The 21,924-nt window shown below is 37.0% G+C and overlaps 1 protein-coding gene across 1 annotated transcript in view; it reads left to right on the top strand.

Annotated features, from left to right (window-relative positions):
* The window catches only part of cdh2 (cadherin 2, type 1, N-cadherin (neuronal)), a 54,776-nt gene that overhangs the window by 13,783 nt on the left and 19,069 nt on the right, over positions 1 to 21,924 (top strand). Inside the window, exons 3-5 of the mRNA XM_073853181.1 lie at positions 17,870 to 18,078; positions 20,985 to 21,125; positions 21,303 to 21,458. Coding sequence (XP_073709282.1) covers positions 17,870 to 18,078; positions 20,985 to 21,125; positions 21,303 to 21,458 — 506 coding nt within the window. The remainder of the gene's footprint in view (positions 1 to 17,869; positions 18,079 to 20,984; positions 21,126 to 21,302; positions 21,459 to 21,924) is intronic.

Below are 21,924 nucleotides of genomic sequence, written 5' to 3'. Positions count from 1 at the left end.
ATATATATATATATATATATATATATATACATATATATATATATAAAACACATGCAATGTATTAGTCTAGGGCCCCATGACATCCATTTTATTTTTTCCCAAATTCTATTAAATTTTTTTCAAATGTCTATTTTTATATAAAAATTGTATATATATATGTATATATATATATATATATATATATATATATATATATATAAAATTTAATAGAATTTGGGAAAAAATAAAATGGATGTCATCGGGCCCTAGACTAATACATTGCATGTGTTTTACAAAAACAGTAACCCTATTCGTATTTATCATCAAAAAACATACATTTTAATAAATTGCATAAATGCATTTTGAAAATAAATAGTTAAAAACTATCTATGCCATGAATTTTATAAATTCACTTACTATACAGAAGTGTGTCAGCCTCATGGCTTCCAATTTCCTATAATAAATTCTATTAATTAATTGTGTATTTTAAAAATATTTACAAATCACCCTTATTTTTTTGTTCTGTTTATCACCAATTTTTAACAATCCCCTAATATGTACTGTTCTTCCAGTTTTGTTTATTGCTTGAAGTTCTGTATTTTATTTTGCATTTCATTATGTTCATTTTCCCTACATTTACATGTTTCCCATCTTTTTATCTTTCTGTGCCAGTTACGTTTTAGAAAAAACACAGTTGTTAAATTGTCATACTTGATTTTAAACACGTCACATAACAAACAGTAATTACTGTAAACATCTTTCCAAGATGACCACCAAGACTTAGATAGTGTTACTATTGTGATTTTTGGCCTTATAAATCACTATTCACTTTTACTGTACGAAACAGAACAGCTTGGGCCTGGATTCGGCTTTCCTCTGAGGGGCCATCTCAAAACTTACAGCGCTGACATCATCTCTTTCTGTCTGATCGCTGTGTTTCTCTCTCTCTCTCTCTCTCTCTCTCTCTTTCTCACTCTCCCACTGCCTGTCTCATCCTGATATTCTCGTCTTTGTGTTGTATTGTCTCACTCTTTCCTTTGAAGCGGCGTTTACTAGTGTACGCTCTCGCGGTTTTTACACTCAAAGGAGACAAGCTTTTGTGTCTTTTGTTACGTTCTCCGTCGCCCCTTCTCCGAGCCCCGCTTTTATGCCGCTATCACCTTTCCGTCTTTTATTTGCACGATACTCTATCACCTGTGCGAATGCCACGGTTAATACGGCACCGCCCATGTGCCGCAATGTTTCGCCTCGCATATTTGTGCCGGCCGAGCGTCGCGGCCACGTTACGCCAATGTTTCCCATATGGCCGGAGAGGTGAGAGAGTGGGCTTCCCTCGAGCGAGATTTATTGGCCCCATATTGATGTCCTTGGGCGTTGCCGATTGATTTGACACGGCCGACATTGTTTTGCGAGCCTGGGGGAGGTGTTTTGTGAGAGCATGCGGCCGAATGAAACTCTATTCCTCCCCTCTGCAAAAAGCCTTTCCAAGCTGGAGGCCTTGGGGTTGTCAGGGGCGACCAGCATGGCGCTAGGCAACCTGGCCTAATTCGTCCCATTTGGCTGAGCTTCGTTGCGCAGGGACTATTGTTCCTGAGTCAACAGAAAACTAGCCAGGCGCAAACGTGACCGCACAGCCGGAGGAATCTTTGACGTCCACTGCAAATCAAAAGCGTATGCTTGTCCGGGAGGGATGTTTGATAGTTTTATCTGTGTGTTACATCTGTGCATAGTTATGTAATTTGAGAATTTTGAAATATATCTCGTGCTTATTTTTTCTTCAGCTCGGTCGGCGATAATCCTCACACACACACGCACCTCCCGGCACACATATCAAAGCACTAAGTCCGCCCTTGTCCGCAATACTGTATCCCACTGTCTCCCCAGCTGTCACCGTTCACACACAGAAGCTGACACACTTATGCTAACAGACACCAAATGCGTTTGTTCTTCTGCTCACAGCGGATGCGCGAAAGTCCGCTAAAACAAAAGCACATGTAACTTTATTCCAGACATTTGCTTTTTGGTGCTGGCAAAGGCAAATCGCAGTGCGTACATGCTCTCTCTCTCACACACACACACACACACACACACTCCTCCACTGCGGGCTTGGTTATCTGGGTCAGTGCCTGTACAAATCTCATTACACTCCAGTCTACCATCCTGATGCACTATGGGTAATGTAGTTCTGACCTAGTATCAGAAACAACACCTCAGGCGCGCATTACTTTTTATAGGGGTGTAAATCGGAGCCTTCAAGATTTCTTGAGCCAATGATTCGATTATTTTCGATACTTCAGAATTCCCTGTGATACGATGCGATTCGATCCGATTCAATACTAGATATTTTTACATTATATCTATTAAGTTTCAAATAAATCAACAAAAATAGTAAATAATTTGCCTTTTATTCAGAATACAGAAACAGTATTCTATTCACATAATGTGTATGTTACACTATAGCAGTTGTGCTCAATGCACTGCAAATAGAACAGCAAATAGAACAGTTACTGCATCTACAAAGTGCAATCAGATAAATTGTAATAAGAACAAAATAAAAAAAATAAAAAGTCTAATGCTTATAGTGCAGGTCTACTATGGCCAATTAGCCTATTCACTGTTTAAAAAAAAAGTTTATTTTATACAAAATTGGTTACATTTTGAAAATACAATTTGCATCGTATTAATAGTTAATGATCACACATCCTCTGCAGTAGATGAACTGCAAATACAACACTACTCCACAAAATCAGTTCAAAATCATCGCTCTTGAAAGTCAGACAACAATGTGAGGTGTGTGAACATGAACAATATAGATAGACTGTGAAACGTAAGTAACGCGTCTGAAGCAGTGTGAAGTAGAAGACAATAATGAGGTTAGTGCCACCCGCAGCTTAGAAGTAGGTAGTACGCTTACGTCGGAGCCATAGACAGTAAAAGAAAGGTCGGAACGGATGCTAAAAATAGACAGGTGAACAAACAGGCGGCAAAATAAACACATTAATCGATACTCTTGCGGACGAATCGATGCATTGAATCGTCGGCTGCATAATCGATGCATCGATACGAATCGATTAATATTTACACCCCTAACTTTTTAAAGGAGAAGTTCATTTCTAGAACAAACATTTACAGATAATTTACTCACCCTCTTGTCATTTAATATGTTCATGTCTTTCTTGAGGAAAACATTTCAGGAATTATCTCCATATAGTGGACTTCAATGGTGCCCCCAAGTTTGAACTTCCAAAATGCAGTTTAAATGCAGCTTTAAATATCTCTTAACGATCCCAGTTGAGGAATAAGGGCCTTATCTAGCAAAACTATCAGTTATTTTCGAACCAAATTGACAATTTATAAACTTTTTAACCTCCAACACTCATCTTGTCTAGATGTACATGTTTTTTCCCGGGTCAATACGTTAGGGTATGTCAAAAAACTCCCATTTCGTTTTCTTCCCCAACTTCAAAATCATCCTACATCACTGTAGAAGTACTGACCCAGTGTTTACAAAGTGAACATGCAAAGGAAATCAAATGGCCTTTACTAAAAAAAAAATGTAAAACAGCGGTGTAGACGTTGAATTTGACGTTGAAGAAGAAAACGAGATGGGAGTTTTTCAACACAGACTATGCAAGACGAGCATTTGAGGTTAAAAAGTATATAAATTGTCAGTTTGTTTTGAAAATAATTGATTGTTTTGCTAGATAAGACCCTTTTTCCTTGGCTGGGATTATTTCAAGCTGCATTTAAACTGTATTTTGGAAGTTCAAACTTGGGGGCACCATTGAAGTCCACTATATGGAGAGAAATCCTAAAATGTTTTCCTCAAGAAACGTAATTTCGTTACGACTGAAGAAAGAAAGACATGAACATCTTGGATGACAAAGGGGTGAGTAAATTATCTGTAAATTTTTGTTCTGGAAGTGAACTCCTCCTTTAACTCCTTTCCGCATGGGATTCGATTTGCTTTTAGCATTTGTAGTAAGCATACGCCCTCCCTTTGCCTTTAAAAAGGTATCGAGTGTCTTGCAGAGGAGCGTCGATAATGAAAGACGATCCTCCATTGCTCATTTCGCGCTGTATGTGTGTGCGCGAGCGCATTTGAAACCTCTGTAGACTCGCTGGAGTCGTGTTTCATGTATCGGTGGCGCACCTGAGGACAGGTAATTGACTTCCTCACACACCCTGTTCAAAAACATTTTAGCTGTGTTTTTTAGTGGCCACAATGGGGATGTTTCTCTCTGAACTGCAGGATCTAATGGGCATCTGTTATGAACAGGAGGTTATAGATTTCTGCTAGCCAAAAAATCAATATCTGAAATTCTGCACCCTCACCACATCCGAGTGTGCGAAATGGCAAAAGTGGTCCGTTCGCTATTTCGTTCACATCGCATTCGAGCTTCGAATATCGAAAATATAGCACTGTGATTTTACACAACTGTGGTTTCTGGTTTTGTCTGTGTGAACGTACCTTTATTGACACAGGCGGTTTATCACCCTCGTCCTCGGTTGCTGCGTGTCAGATGAAGAGATCAAAGAGGAAGAACCTTTTAAACAAATAACGCCGGGATGCCAACACACATGCCACGCAGCACTATAAATTTAATCAGGGCTTGAGCTCAAATCACTATTATTTTCCTGGGAACTCAAGATTTGAGAAAGTCTAATCCTGCTTTTGTCTTCGTTTGTTTGGCGTTTGCTTTTTCAATCTGTGCTTTCTAAATACAGAAGCCGTGAAAACACGCAAGGCATGCAGGTACATACACAAATGCTGGCTTGTTTTTTAGATTATAAAATCTGTTGTAGATTAAAGTGACTGTTTTTAGCAAGGTGTGTTACCGCAGCCAGTCAGATATGCTAACACACACACACACACACACACACACATAGACTGCTGTTTCAAAATCTCAAAACGGAGTTCAGTTTGTTGAGCAATCTTGGTAAATTATAGTATCATCTGCATTCAGTGCTGTGAGAGGGAGTGCAGATGTTTGCAATTATTTACTGTTTGTTATTTCCTGTCAGTCTTTGTGATTCACAATGAAGAGCGATTACATTGGTCAGCGTTGCTGACCCCGAGGGAGTCTTCAATCACTCACACACACATAATCTGAAGCCTGTATAATCCCCTCCTCCCTCCATCAACCTCCAATTAATGATTCCTGTGGCTTACCATCCATTTTACATCAAACTCCGAACACTTGAGAGAACGTATGTGTTCGCAGGTTCACAACGTCCCAGTATTTGTTTTCAAATGATTCATATACTTCCTTTTTTTTTAAAGGAACTACTGTTCTCATGGAGAAACTGAGAACATCACAATTTTTATTGTTTTACATAATAATACTAATATATGTGACGCTGGACCACGAAAGCAGTCTTAAGTAGCATGGGTATATTTGTGGCAATAGTCAAAAATACATTGTACGGGTCAAAATGATTGATTTTTACTTTATTGTCAAAAATCATTAGGATATTAAGTAAAGATCATGTTCCATGAAGACATTTTGTAAACTTAATTTTGTATTAGTACTATGCATTGCTAAGAACTTAATTTGGACAAATTTCCTTAATATTTAGATTTTTTGCACCCTCAGATTGTTTTACATAATAATTATAATTGTATATTATAAATTAAAATAAATATAATATGAATATTATATTTATTATTTAAAGGGTATTAACTGTTCTGATGAAGAATCTGAAAATATTACAATTTGCATTGTTTTACAAAATAATAATAGTGATAATTTGTTTATTATAAAAAATGTTAAAAATATTGTGTGTATATATATATATATATATATATATATATATATATATATATTATAAAATAAGATAAATGTAATGCATATATATATATATATATAATTTAATGGGTATTTACTGTTCTCATGGAAAAAAATGTCAACTTTTATTGTTTTACATCAAAATAATTGTATATCATAAAACACAATAAATATACATAAAAATATATATAAATTAAATTATATCTTAAATTCATGGCAATATCTTCAGTGAATATTTCTATAGTTAATTTTCTTTACTTCTATAGTTAATATTTTTGAATGTTTTGGTCTGATCAGCTTGATATTGAGCAAAACTTTTGAGCAAATATGAGTGAATTTATTTATTTTTTTTCTAAAGATTATTATTTTTAAAAAATCAAAGTGATCTGAATAATTTGTAAGTGCATAAATCAATACTGGAAGGGTCATTGAAAAGTCATGGAAATTCATTGGTCAAAAGGTGGGTGGTAACCTGCCTGTGTTATTCATGTGCTTTAAGTCAACATGTAATTGTTTTCATTTATTTATTTCCGCCTTTGTGGCTGAACAATCATAAAAGAACCTCTCCCTGAGTTACTGCAGTAGTCCTGTCTTTGTAACAATGTCCATTCATGATACTGCAGTGCTTTGTGCTGCTAAAATGCAGCAGATGAGTGTTTTTTTCTGTCGTGTCACTGTCAGACATAGTTCTCTCATTGTGCTTCTGATCCTTAAACAGAATCAGGGCTGTGACCACCATAGACATTGAGAGGGACATATTGATATTCAGATCAATATGGTTTTCAATGAACCGTTCCATATCTTGTACACTCACTACAGTCTTGCCTCAGATCAAACTACAGTAACCACATTTAAGAAACAGCAGCAGAGAGATGCATAAAAGACGAAATGAAATCAAAACGAAATTTACTTAATAACAATTAATAAATGTCCCTGGTCATATTGCTCATCAGGGTCAAAAAGAAATGTGCGCTTTCATTAAATTCCAGGCTTTTGAAACATACCCAAGGCCAGGTGCAAAATAATATTAATATCATAATCTAACATGTTTTCACTTTGCATGATCCAATCAAATACTAAGAGATGTAATCCTGCCCTACATTATCAGCTGCTGAATGTTCGGTTTCACCCTGAAATACCCTCATTACCGCACTTAAATGACTTGCGAATGCCGTTTTATGTTATCTTTAAGTATGCTTTTCTGAATCCCTAATAAGAAGACATATTTCTCACATTTTGCACGCTGTATTTAATGTGAGTACTTTAAGTGTGTAGGAGACATGATAACGTACAGGAGGCAAGGGAAAAAGGTTGCAACTGTAATGTCTGTCCATTGACGCGGGAAATTTCGTGACCCAGTCAGCGTCCCCACAGGCACCGTTGTCACAAAAGCAATTTTCTGGGTTTTCAAACCCAAATAATAGTAATTGTCATGGACGTTTGGTCACACATTATAATAGGCTCCATGTTATAGAGCAATTATATGAGTAAATACAGAGTGAAAGTCTCAAACAACATGTAATATAGAATTATATGCTCTGTAATGAATACTTTTGCAATTAATTTGCCTAAATGTTTGAATTAGCTCACAAAATATGGAGCCAATTGCTCTGTTTTAAAGGCCCGAGATGTGGTTGACAATTTGTCAGAGGCTTTAAAAATCAGTTTGTTTGTTTTTTTGTTTTGTTTTTTGTAAATGTGAGGACAGACAGCAAAGGAATGCGCTGGCCGTTTTAGGTCCTCAGGATCGGGTTGGCGCGGCGCCCCTGCCATATGCTGCATGTGTGTGTGCTTTAGCTTGTGTTTATGTGTGTGTGGCTCTGCGCACGGCCATAAATCCTAAGTCCTCGCAGACACCACCAATCTAGCGAGGTCAGAGGTTAAAAAGACTTTGCACGCATGCGTACATACACAAACACACATGCAAAACGCCAGCGTCGCACTAAAAATGTATGATTGAAAAAGTAACCTAAAGGCCCTTAGTGCTATTATGATGCGGAATGAATAATTGAGTTTGTCTGTGACAGGGATTATCCGGTGAATGCCAGAAAATGATTTTTCTTCTTTTTTTTCACAGCATTCAGTATCGCACATTTTATTTGTGTCTATTTTGGAGGTGTGATTTATGGTTAGAAGCTGACAAGTGTTGTGCATGGGAAATGTGGCGGAGAGTTGTATTCTGTTGGAATGTTTAGCATCCGTGTTCTGTACAAAACATTACTACACACTTTCTTCTAGTGCAAAGCATTTGTTGAAACTCAGAATTTGCATGTAAATCCAGAATATTCAAATGGTGATGTCAGGGAGTAACCAAATGACCTGTTCGGAAATATGCTGTGGTGCTACTATGGTGCAGTGACGGCATCAGACGGTAGATGGTAATTGGATTACCATATGGTATTTACATGGTACTCATTAGATTAACATAAAGTACTGCAGGGTACTTGGCTCAATGCCTCAAGAATTTTTAGAAATTACAAGAATGAGTTGTGATAAACTTAGAAGCTTCTGTAAGAATGTTTCCATTTCAGTTAAAGTTAAAGTTAAAGTTATATGTGACCCTGGACCACAAAACCAGTCATAGCACAAATAAAATGATCTTTTTTTTTTTATGCCAAAAATCATTAGGATATTAAGTAAATATCATGTTCCATGAATATATTTTGTAAATGTTCTACTGTAAATATATCAAAACTTAATTTTTGATTAGTAATATGCATTGCTAAGAACTTCATTTGGACAACTTTACAGGTGATTTTCTCAATATTTAGAATTTTTTTTTTTTTTTTTTTTGAACCATAGTTTCCAGATTTTCAAATAGTTGTATCTCGGCCAAATATTGTCCTATCCTAACAAAGCTTATTTATTCAGATTTCAGATGATGTATACAACAAATTGAGATTTTAGAGATTTTATTTTATTCTGTTTTAAATAAAACATAACATTTAATGAAGTTACATTAATATACACCATAGTGAAATATACAACTATTTTGAATATCTGGAATCTGAGGGTGCAAAAAAATCTAAATACTGAGAAAATTGCCTTTAAAGTTGTCCAAATGAAGTTCCTGGCAATGCATATTACTAATAAAAAAATAGTTTTAATATATTACTGAAATGTACAAAATACTTAATATCTTAATGATTTTTGGCATTAAAGAAAAATCTATCATTTTGACCCATGCAGTATATTTAGCTATTGCTACAAATATACCTGTGCTACTTAAGACTGGTTTTGTGGTCCAGGGTCACATTTGATTGTGCTAAAATGGAACTACTGCAAGTATATTTCAGATATACTTTAAATATCTTGCATTTAAAGACAGATATTATTTAAAGATCATGCAATCCTCTTCAATACTGACATTAAAACACATTTTAGGCTTAATATTAAGAAATCTGCATTGTACACCAGTGATACTTCAAATAAAGTTTAATTGTCATTTTTATATCAGTAAGTCTGTCAGTAAATATGTTAATAGATTTGAACTGTATTTTTTTTAAATACTTTTTTACTATGGCTTGGAGTTACATTAATGTTACATAAAGTTGTGTACAATATAACTTCTATTGATTTTATTATATTATTTTATTTAAAAGAAAACTTTGAATGGAGTTGTGTTACATTAATATACACTACAGCTGCTGTTGTTTTTATTTTAAACAAATATTTTCATGACAACATTATAATATGTTGTTAAAAATAAAAATGTGTGTTTTTCTAAAGTGGAGCCAGTAAAAGCACTTGCTGTTGAGCCACTATTGAATGTTCTTTTTGTTAGTGACATATATATACAGATCGTTCAGTCCTGTGGTTGAATTAAATAAGGCATTCTGTTACACTGACATTACATTAGTGTGAAAAAAGGGTACAAGGCAGAAATTGAGTGGAATGTCGCTGTTCACATGTATTTATCTGTGCGCGCATGCATTTGCATGTGATCAAGTCATTTAACAGGTTGAGATTGAGCTTAATCAGCCGTGAGATTCACCATGTTCTTTTGATCTAAAGTATAAATCTGAACAAATGAGGAAAGAGACGAGAGGATATTTTAAGAGGGAATGTCACATTCTCTTTCTATGTTTTACTCTTTGCTTTGTTTATGAGGGGGAACAGCATGAGGCGAGTAGATGCGATATGTTTAGTTGTACTTTTGGATCAAAGGCTTAGATGATTCACATTAACAGAGGAACACATAAAAGCAGCTGTTACTCACCATTATAACATTTTGGCAACTAATCAATAGCCATTGGCTCATTATAGGAGCTACATATTGTGCAGCTTTCCAAAAGAGATAATGAATCCCTTTATGAGCTGAAAAGCTCTAACAGTTTAATGCGCACTTTGGTTTTCGAATTGATTTAGCTCCCATTGGTGCATTTTCTCAGTCTGTGTTTAGGTGTGTTTGTGAATGTGTCTAGCTTTTTTTTCTGTGTGTATGTGTGTGTGTGTGTGTGTGTGTGTGTGTGTGTGTGTGTGTGTGTGTGTGTGTTTGGCGAGAGAAGTGCATATGAGTTAAACCTAAGTTGCCATGCCCACCGAGGGATGTGCCTGAGCGATGTGGCCATTAGAGGAAGCTCACCCTTAGAAAAGTCATGGAAAAAGGGCAATTATAGGCAGGCGGTACAAAAGACAGCTCTGCTCGGTGCGGAGTGGGGTCCTAAGTGCCACATCCATCTGAATTCTTTCACAGGAAGGCTCAGTATGTCTCGGAGACCATGAAACCCCAAACGACGACATTAAGACAGCTATTTTACGCTCTCTCATGGGGGCGGTGGGCTAAACAAAACTATTTTTCCATTACTTTCCTCATTTATGTCTTGCTGTTACTAAAAGCTCATACCAGTTGAAGCCGGCTCGTATTAAAACGAACTAAGAGTCCCGTTGGGAGGGAATAGCGGGGACATTTTGAGTGGTAAAGATGTGATGTTAGTGTTGAATGCTAAATGCTAATGGGAAAACGAGATTGCTTACAGAGCACATCACACCTCTGCTGGCTCACCAGATCAGCACTTCAGCCTCAATGTGTGCACATTGCCAGGTCTTCATTTGTGCTTTTGGAAAAGTATGAGATTCACCATTAGACGATTCTTACGTCATTTCAAACTTTTTTTTCCTATGATGCATAAAATAGACATTTGTGGTTCAGCTATGTCATACTACAACAGTTAAAAGGCTGTCAAACTTTTTAAAGTAATTCCAGTCTTTCTAAAGTTAAATTATTCACTGAAAGTCCACACTCTTAAAAATAAAGGTGCTTTTAAAGGTTCTTCACAGTGATGCCATAGAAGAACCATTTTTGGTTCCACAAAGAACCATTCAGTCAAAGGTTCTTTAAAGAACCACCTCTACTTACCTTTTTGTAATCTGAAGAAGCTTCTTTCGCCACAAAGAACCTTTTGTGAAACAGAAAGGTTCTTCAGATGTTAAAGGTTCTTTATGGAACCATTTAGACAAAAAGGTTCTTCTATGGCATTGTGAAGCAGTTTCAAAGTTTCTGAGTTTTTCCAGAGTTTCAGGGAAGTGACTGAATAATGACTTTTCAGTCTGTTCATCATATAAAGCTGTTGAAAATATAATACACAAGTCATATGGATGATAGTTTTGATTGTGTTTTTTATGCTTTTTGGAGCTTGACAGCCTCTGGTTACAGAACAGTGTGGTGTAGGACAAGAATTGCGTAACAGTTCAGATTTGTACTCTGTGCTCCTCAGAAGAAATAACAGCATACAGGTTTGAAACGACTTGATGGGTGAGTAAATAATGGCAGAATTGCTTTAAATTCTCAGTTCCTCTTCAATCTGCCTCTTAAAAATCATTCCGGTGATTTTGAAGAGATATAGTGAAGGGCAAACGACTCTCGTCTTGCTTCTCAAACATGTCTGTGGTGTCTGATCACCTTCTCACACACGCACATATCAAGCCTACTAAATCTCCAGCTTGCGTTTAGCACTTTGACAAATTATTTTCCATCTCATTGGTCAAGGTGACAGAAAATAAATCATTTTTTTTGTTTTTAATTGCCTCATATTTAGATTGTATCAGTTCATTACAGATAAATCAAGACCTTGTCCCATGATTTTGCAGCTAAAGGGTTAGATATTTTTTGTTGTGCATTTCACAACCCAGAAATCTACCCAGTGGTATTTTTTTTTCATCTTTAAAAGTAAAATCCCCTTTTTAAAATCAGGCAATTCTCAGCTTCGTGTCAGTGTGTCCGCTCCCACGATAGTTGATTGACATGAGCGTCTTACCTTAGACCCGCCCTCACCGAGCTGAAACAGTCCGACTCTGCCATTGTGTCCAGGGAAAGACAAGAATGTCTCCGATTGAGGTGTTCTGTTGTTGGATGCAATAATGAACATAGCAGTAGTAATTTACTCCCAACATTTGAACAGCTGGAGAAGCAGAGGATTACAGTTACTTTCCTTTTTGAAAGGAAAGAGCCGATCATGATCTACATATGCGTCTATGTTCGTGCGAATCATTCAAAATACAGCATCACCCACAGCAGAGTATAAGGATTTTTTATGCATCTTTGCAAATGGCCTTTCTTAATAATGTGCTAGTTAGCAAGTTTCGCAGCTAAACGCAGCTGAAGTTGGCTAAAGTAAACATTATGGCTCGTCATCCCACGGCACCCGTTTTAACGCTACCATTGAGAAATTTTAACCAAAGTATGTTATAGACTTCTCATTAAGACCCTAAAGAATCATATCAACTTGTGGTAAATGGGCATCCGATGACCCCTTTAACAAATAACGCCAGACATAAATGTCAGACACTTGATGAATATTATTAGTGTAGCCGGAGAAACTGGTTTGTTGAATAAAATCTATTTATCCTAATTAATTAGCAGCTTATTTGTTGAGAAAACACATGCAAGCTACCTCAGATGTAAATGAGTGAATTATTTTAAGCAAACTCTGTCTCACATTAAATCACCCTTGTAATTAAATCACTTTCCACTGTTTTTGCCGTAACTGTGTTTACTTGCGAGACGTGATGAGTAATGTGGCTTTTAAGCGCCGCATTAAGCCGAGTTTGCAGGGACGCGTAAAGAGATTGCGACGAGAAGAAAGACTCAAAGACACTGCTTTCTCTGTTTCATCCGTTAGAAGAGCAGCGCTCGGTAATGGAAGGAGACAGCGCGGTAGACATATAGCGCTCGACAACAACCTCCCCCCGTCCTCATGAAAACTGCACAAGAAAATGCAGCTGCAGGCGAAACTGGTGCAGCCATCTAATAAAACGTACTCGGTGCACTTCGTCAAGCTAGACTGACACACACACACACCACAAGCACCTACCTCACACCTGCCAAGCGGCACATCTTGTGCCATCAGGGCAATCGCGTTACATTAAACGCATTACTCTGTGATGGGTACCATTGCGCCAGGGGCAGCAAATAGGAGTCTTTTAATTTTGAAGAACCAAAATTAAACAACATAGGAGGCGCTTTACGCAAGTAACGCGCAAGGACGCCGGGACTACCAATATTAACAATCAGATAAACGTAATAATTGTTCACCCCCTTCAGCGGGTCTTTATCTAATAATCAGTAATAAAGTCTCATTGGTTGCCATGTCTAATAATAGTGAGCCATTATTTTAGCCTACTGTAATACCCTGAGAGGTCCTCACATAATAAATGGTGATTAACAAGAGTGAAAGGTGTAATTTACCTACGGACCTGCCTAATTGCTGTACGGCAAATCAGCGTTTTACCTCACACATATGCGTAGAATCACACTTGTGAAAACAACCCAACATACACACACACACACACACACACACTGAAAGCAGATGGGTTGAAAGCCACCTATGTGAGAGAAATTCATCTTCAAACGTAGTCTGTGCTCGCTGGTGTGTGTTTCTCAGTCAGAGAAAGGATGGAAATTTCCATGGAGATGGAAAATTGGCTTTTGCACCATTTTTATTGACAGTGATAGTAGAGGAAGGACAGGAAATGTTCTGGGAGTGACATGAGCGCAACTTTTCCTGCATGAACATCAGGATTCAATGTGTTACTGCTAGGCCGAGGCACAATTGTTGAGCTGTGTGTAGAGCAAACAATTGTTCATAGAGCTGTGTATCGATGTGGATTTTCGATTCCGAAAATCTGGATTCAATTTGATGGCAATTCATTGGTTATACTGTCTATTTTTTTTGACATGAAAGAAATTGTTTTATTTTAGATTGATTCTGTATGTAATTGACTTTTGAAAAAGATCCAGGCCTTAAGAGTCATTTATTTAGGGTATTTGTTGATTCACTAAAAAGATTCGGTTCATAAGAGTAATTTGTTTGTTAATTGGACTACATTGGTCAAGTTCTGTGTGTGTGTTTCCATGCAACCCACGCTGTGTATAGATACAGATTTCCTGATTCAATTTGATGGCAAATCTTTGGTTATACTGTCCATTTTTCCGACATGGAAGAAATTGTCTTTCTGCTACTCCTGCCATTTTTATTTATATAATTTGTTGTATTTCAGACTAAATCAATCACTAAATTCAATTAACTTTTGGAAAAGATCCAGGTCATAAGAGTTGTTCATTTGGGGTATCAGACACCACTGAATGTATTGTGTATTTTTGACTCACAAAAAAGATGTTTGTAAATTGGAATACACTGGTCAAGTTCTGTTTGTGCTTTTTCATGTAACACACAAGGACTCCAGACTTAATTTGTGAGAAGTTAACTGCATAGTTTGTAGAGCTGTGTATCGATACAAATTTCCTAAATTGATTTTTTTTTTTTTTTAATTGGCTCATAAGAGTATCAGACTACACTGGTGTGTTTTTGATTCACTAAAACGATTTAGTTCATAAGTTATTGAAGTCATAATAGTTATTGAACTAAGTTTATAAGAGTCATTTGTTTGTAAATTGGACTTGTGTTCTGTGTGTGTTTTTCTATACAACACACAAGGGCTGCAGACTGAATTTGTGAAAAGCTAATAGGGATGCTCATTTCGGTTAATTTTCCTGACCGACAACCGCTGCTCGTTATCCGGTCATTAACCGTTAACTGATAAAATTAGAATAATGAATTCGTTTAAAATAAAAATAGAATGCACGAGTATCTGTGATGATACATAAAAATACAAGCAAATGTTTTATTTTAACGTGCAAACAGCAGCATACAGAGCAACAACAAAAACTGCATTCTTCATATACTCAAATTATCACGCATGAGCAGCGCTTCTGAGAACATCAGAATGAAAAAAAAGAATAATATAAATAGGCCTACACTAAATATGTATAAACTAAATAACTACCTAATTAAGATGACAAAACTAAAACACACTGAATCATTCTATGCGCTTTGAAGAACTGTACCGGTCTTGTTCTTCTCGTCGGACATAAAAATATATAGCAGGCCAGCTTATACCTCAGTTTTTAACATGTGGACATGCTGTACGGATAGACTGGGACGCTGTCTGTTAACGCTTAGATCCGTGACAAAGACACTTCACAAAAGTCCTTTCAATTTGCGGTTCGGGTCTTTTCATCCAGTAGTCATATGTGGAGAAACGTGTTTTCGCAGCGTTCAATAGCCAATCACAGACATTTCTGTTGATTACATTATAGCAATGGCCAATCAGAGGCGGCTATGTTACGATCCTCTCACCACTCAAAGTGCCCGTTTCAGTTCTGCTGAATTCTATACCTCCACGAACTCTCTCATTAAAACAAAGAAAGTGTAGACATGATGTAAATAAGAGATTCATTGTACAGAGTAAAGGTTTTTTTTATTTTTTTTTATTACTTTTTATTAACTTTGTGAGATTGCGATTAACTACAGTATTGTATGAGTGACAGCTTTCCAGTGATTGTAAGGGGAGCGCGCACTTTTTAGACTATAATTAATTCAGAATTTGAATACATTTATTCATGGATTCACTCTCTGATAACCCAATATCGCCATTGCCATCATGTAGCATAGGCTACTTACACGAGTTACACAAACTAAGAGAAGGTAAAGCAGGTGCTTACTCAACGAAATATGTCTGGACAGCCGCACTTTTACACGCGCCCGCGAGTAAACATTATTTTTTCTTTCACCATGCAGCAAACTATAAATAAATAAATAAATAAATATATATATATATATATATATATATATATATATATATATATATATATATATATTATTTTTTTTTTCTTTATTATTATTATTATTATTATTCATTTTTTAACCGTTTAACTGATAGTAATAATCGGTTAAAATTCTTACTGACGGTTAACGGTTAAACGGTCAATATGAGCATCCCTAAAAGCTAACTATATAGTTTGTAGAGCTGTGTATTGAAACATATTTCCTAAATCTCCATTTTTCCAAATCTACAATCATTTTCCATTTTTTCTGACAGGAAAGAAATTTTCTCTCTGTTAATGCTGTAAATGATATTTATATAATTGTATATTGTATCAGACTACACTGGTCGCACTGTGTATTTTTGATTCACTAAAAAAAGATTTGTTTTATAAGAGTTATTGGACTAAGTTCTGTGTGCATTTTCCAAGCAACACTCAAGGACTGCAGACTGAATTTGTAAAAAGTTTTTGTTGTTATCTGAGAAACATATTACATTTATGTTATTTGGAGAATTGAATTAAAAACTCCAATTTTAAAGTCAAATTGGAAAATTTACTGCAATGGTCACACTGTGTATTTTTGATTCACTAAAAAGATTTGGTTCATAATAGTTATTAGACAAAGTTCTGTGTGTGTTTTTCCATGCAACACACAAGGACTGCAAACTGAATTTGTAAAAAGTTTTTGTTGTTATCTGAGAAACATATTACATTTATGTTATTTGGAGAATTTAATTAAAAACTCCCATTTTAAAGTACATTTGGATCTGCAATGGTCGCACTGTATTTTTGATTCACTAAAAATATTTGGTTCATAATACTTATTGGACTAAGTTCTGTGTGTGTTTTTCCATGCAACACACAAGGACTGCAAACTGAATTTGTAAAAAGTTATTATCTGAGAAAATATTACATTTATGTTATTTGGAGAATAGTAAGTAAATTTGGAAAATGTACAGCAATGACCCTTATGATAATCATTTGTTTACAAATTTGACATGCTATTAATAGCTAATTAACCCTGTAGGATGACTAATATCTGCCTGCACATGACAGATTTCATGTATATTAAATCATTGTAAATGTTCTTGTTAAATGATATGCAAATTGATCATGCATATTCAACGGTCTATGCATGTTTGCATCAAGGTGGCCAAAATTCAAGTATCAAACACACCTTAGCGTGCTTACGGGTGTTTTTATTAATAGTCCATGTCCTGACAGGACTGATGAACGGTGGAATGAATCCCTGTCAGTAATCGTACGTCCACTGCAGCTATACCGTGTCACGTTAACGCTTTGCGAAAAATCACGTGCGGCGTCCACCTGGGCTGGATAATGAGAGCTGGCGTTCTGCTTGAAAGATGAAAAATGTCAGACAAATGAGCCCAGTCAATACGAGGCTCCTCGCAAACAAATGCGTCCTGATAGGAGAGCGTCCCGGCATCTCTCTCAGTTCTGGGCGTGTAATTGTCTGTCTGTGTTCTCTAATTGCGGCATAATAAATAAAGCACATTCATTTGTATATGTCTGTACTTCTAATACGATTCCCTCCAGTGCTGTGCCGCAGATACCTCTCAACTCGGCTTTTTCTCAGTTTTCTCTCTTTTTCCCTCCCCTCAGCCCTCTCTCTCTTTGTCTCCTCGTCCTCCTGTTCCTCCGTTCCTCAGCACACCTGGGGGCCTGCAGGGGATGTCTCAGCATGAATAATGCAGGAGAGCTTCAGAAGTTGTACCTACTCTCCTTTCCTACCATCTCTCTCTTTTCTCTGCTTCTTCCTCGATCTCTCTCTCTCTCTCTCTGTCAGTGCACACTTTCCATCTCTCGCTCTCCTTGTCCTCACTTTTCAAGTAAAACCATTATTCCCTTGCGGAGGAGCAGAATGTGATTTCCTGTGTGCTTGTTTTTTTGTAAAAAAAAAAAAAAAAAAAAGAAGATGTTTGCAGTTTAAAAACAAAAGCAGGCCAGCACTCAATCCTCTCTCTCTCTTTTGCAGTGGATTTCGTGGACTGTGGCAGAGGTTCTGGCTTGCGTTTCGAGAGCGGAGACCCTGCGGATTTCCGGATAGAGGCTGACGGGACGGTTCTCGCAGCGCGAACCCTGCAGCTCTCTGACAGGAAGGGTCGGAGCTTGGAGATTAAGGCCAAGGACGTGAAGTCTCAAGAGCAATGGCTGGTGCACGTCAACTTCACCCAACCCAAGCAGGTAGGAAGTCATGCGCTATCGCACGTTAACAGCGAACGCCGTCTGCGTGACTGCGAATTCACACTAATTATAACCGTGTCAGATCGCTAACGGCGCATGGCGTTTCTAAACTAGCCTCACGCTGCAATTACACCATCAAACAGCCATTGTGCGAATGTGAGCTCACAAAAATGTCTCTCTTCATCCGTAGGCCCTCTGTGACAAAGCCAAAGCTCTAATAAAACTATATTAGAAAATTAGCAGAGCACTAACACGTTGATAGTAGGGCTGTAATTAATGTTTAACGATGCTAAAGAGACATTAAGGCAGGAGGATACATTAGACAGCGGAGATCTGGACCCTCAGCTTGGGAACACTAACCATATGTCTCATAGCCCTGCCTTCTGCTCAGAGACATGGAGAATTTACTCTTTATTACTGATACACACATGCCCACACACTGCCGCCAAGGGGAAGGAGGACGAGAGGAGCCAGCGGGGGGGAGAGCGAGTAGGGGCGAGATAAAGACTGAGATGGTCGAAGAGGCAAAGTATGAGAGGGCGAAGGGTTTAGACTAAAGCAATGAGTTTGCTGCAACATTCAAACCAAGCAACTCTGGGAATATCACTGCGTTTTTAATGAGCTTTTAATTTGGCCATTAAGTTTCCTAAAGAACGTGTCATTAGACTAGTTTTGCAACCGATCTCCTTCCTTGTCTTGTGAGATTTAACTGCGACTTTGATTTAAGGTAGCAAAAGCCACGTTAAAAACGGTGTGTTTGATTAATTGTGTTTGGTGGTTTTAATGAATCGATTCAAAATTTAACGATTCGTCATTGCTCAAATGTGGTATAAGTCTGCATGGTGTTTTTTGTGTATTTAGATGGTTAAAGGTTTCTAATTTCCTGATAATTTACTCTCCCCTGTCATCCAAGATGTTCATGTGTTTCTTTCTTCAGTTGAAAAGAAATTAAGGTTTTTGAGGAAAACATTCCAGGATTTTTCGCCATATAGTGGACTAATGGGAATCAACGGTTTGAAGGTCCAAATTGCAGTTTCAATGCAGCTTTAAAAGTCTCTACACAATCCAAGTCAAGGGATAAGGGTCTTATCTAGCAAAACGATTGGTCATTTTCACAAAAAAATACACATTTATATACTTTTTAACCACAAATGCTCGTCTTGCACTAGTTCGACCTCACAAATTATGGTGTAAAATTGAAAAGGTGATGTAGGTTTACAAAGTGAATGTGCAAAGAAAGTCAAACACCCTTTACAAAAAAAGGTAAAACAACATTGTCAGTTGAAGAAGAAAATGAGATGGAGTTTTTCACCCTACTCTACCTTTTTGAACCAAAGTACACAGATCTAACCACATGATTTCCAATGTGATTACGTACATTTTTAAAAATAAAGGTGCTTCACGATGCCATAGAAGAACCCTTTTTGTCTAAATGGTTCCATAAAGAACATTTTACATCTGAAGAAACTTTCTGTTTCACAAAAGGTTCTTGGTAGCAAAAGAAGGTTCTTCAGATTATAAAAAGGTAAGACAGAGATGGTTCTTTAAAGAACCTTTGACTGAAAGGTTCTTTGTGGAACCAAAAATAGTTCTTCTGTTCGCTGTGAAGAACCTTTTAAAGCACCTTCCAAAAGTGTAAAGTCAGGGCTAGTGCAAGACAAGCATTTGTGGTTAAAATGTATCGAAATTAGAATTTTCTTAATTTGAAAATAGATAAGACCCTTATTTCTCAGCTGGGATCATGTAGTGCCATTTGAAGCTGCAATGAAACTGCATTTTGGACCTTCAACCCACTGATTCCTATTGAAGTCCACTATATGGAGAAAAGGCCTGGAATGATTTCCTCAAAAAAGAATTCCACTTAAGAAAGAAAGACATGAACATCTTGGATCGATTCTTCTTACACTAAACATTCTGAGTGTTTATGGCTATAAATGAAATCTCAGAGTAGTTAAATGCACTAAATAAATTGCATTAAATGTATATAAATCAAATATCATCAAAAGCTCAGCCCTGTTTTGTACAGCTAGAGATAACAAGAAACAGAGAGGCGTGAAACATGGAATGAGAGTGAAATGGAAGATATGAAAAGTTAACGAGAAGGAACATAGGTGAAAGATGTGTTTCCATCAATTCATTTGATGTTTATGTTGTCTGTGAGTTCGTTTGGAGGGATGGTGCGACTGTGAGAAGGTACAGGGGTAATGAGTTAGCTCATCACCTGAGTCACAGCACAGAGAGAGAAAAACGAGAGTATCTACCTCGCTTCGTCAACACCGAACTGCCACCCACCCCCAAGTGTCTGTCATTACCAGCAATATTTCACCACCGAGAGGAAAAGAGAGAAGATGGGTCAAGAAAAAGAGACGCTTAGTTGCTATCAACTGAGAAGAAATATTGAATCACCTTATAAGCGAAAACACTCTTTGTACTTGCATAAAGTATTCAGTCTTTGTATTGTGTTGGTAGCTGGAAATGAACTCTTAAATGGACACTCAGAGGGGTTTTGTTCTCTATAACACTAAGAGCAGGGCAAATGTCTGGTCAAGCACATTTCTGACTGCCTTTGGCACTGAATAACAAGGCTCAGGGAGAAAGAAAATGGAACAATACTGCAAACTCGACACACACTCTCAAATTCACTATGTGGGTGTTACTGCTGTGGGATTTAACGATGGAGCTGCAGTGATATTTATGACCCCATTACAGAGGGTAAAATTAATTCTGTAATTATTTGGGGCCGGGGCAGATGTGTTGAAAGTGCCGCAGTGTGTATGTGTGTGTGTGTGTGTGTGTGTGTGTGTGTGTGTGTGTGTGTGTGAGTGTGCATCACCTAATGTACATAGAGCGTGTGGGTGTTTGTGAATGTAACTGTTGTTCTTTTCACTGTTTTTTTACTTTGCCAGGTGCCAGTGATACTGTTTCCACGGCACACTGTGTTTGTCAAGGGCGACGGCAGTGTGAATCGCGTGAAAAGAGACTGGGTCATTCCTCCTGTCAACGTGCTTGAAAACTCCAGAAAACAATTCCCTGAAGAGCTTGTGAAAGTGAGTGTGTACACATAGATAAACAATACTGGTTCATCATGTGAAGTGTATTCGAAAAACGTACGATACAAATAAACGGTAATTCATTCACCGGATTGGCACTTGAGTGCAGAGTAACTCAATTTTATGTTTATCCTGCAAAATGTGTGTGTATGTGTGTGTGTGTGTGTGTTTCAGATCCAGTCAGATAAGGACAAGAGTAACACGCTGCGCTATAGCGTGACCGGACCAGGAGCCGACCAAAACCCCACTGGCCTGTTTATCATCGACCCCATTTCAGGAATCCTGTCCGTCACCAAACCGCTGGACAGAGAACACATTCCAAATTTCCATGTAAGTGTGTGTTTATGACTTAGTGTAGATTCATCCAAAAATATTTATATTTACAACAATATTTTGGTTTATGAAAACGTACTGAAAGCCTGTGTGAGGTTTTTCTCTTAAAATATATTTTTTAATGAAAGATTCCCTACTGAAATAACCACATATTTTTCTATGCAAGACATCATCTGCATAGAATTTTCATATGCATATGCATCCAGATATTCAATGCAATGCATTTAGCAGTATTAAGACTGAGAAAATAGGTGATACATACAGATAGTACATCAAACATGGCCATAAATATACACTGCTGTTCAAAAGTTTGGCATCATTAAGATTTGTAATGTTTTTTGAAGAAGTTTCTTATGCTCATCAAAGTTCTATTTGTTTGATCAAAAATAGAAAAAAGTAATATCATGAAATATTATTGTAATTTAAAATAACAGTTTTCTATTTTACCATACTTTAAATTACA

This window comes from Garra rufa, chromosome 13, assembly GCF_049309525.1.
Source record: "Garra rufa chromosome 13, GarRuf1.0, whole genome shotgun sequence".
Classification (NCBI taxonomy): Eukaryota; Metazoa; Chordata; class Actinopteri; order Cypriniformes; family Cyprinidae; genus Garra; species Garra rufa.
This window is presented reverse-complemented; position numbering and strand designations above follow the sequence as displayed.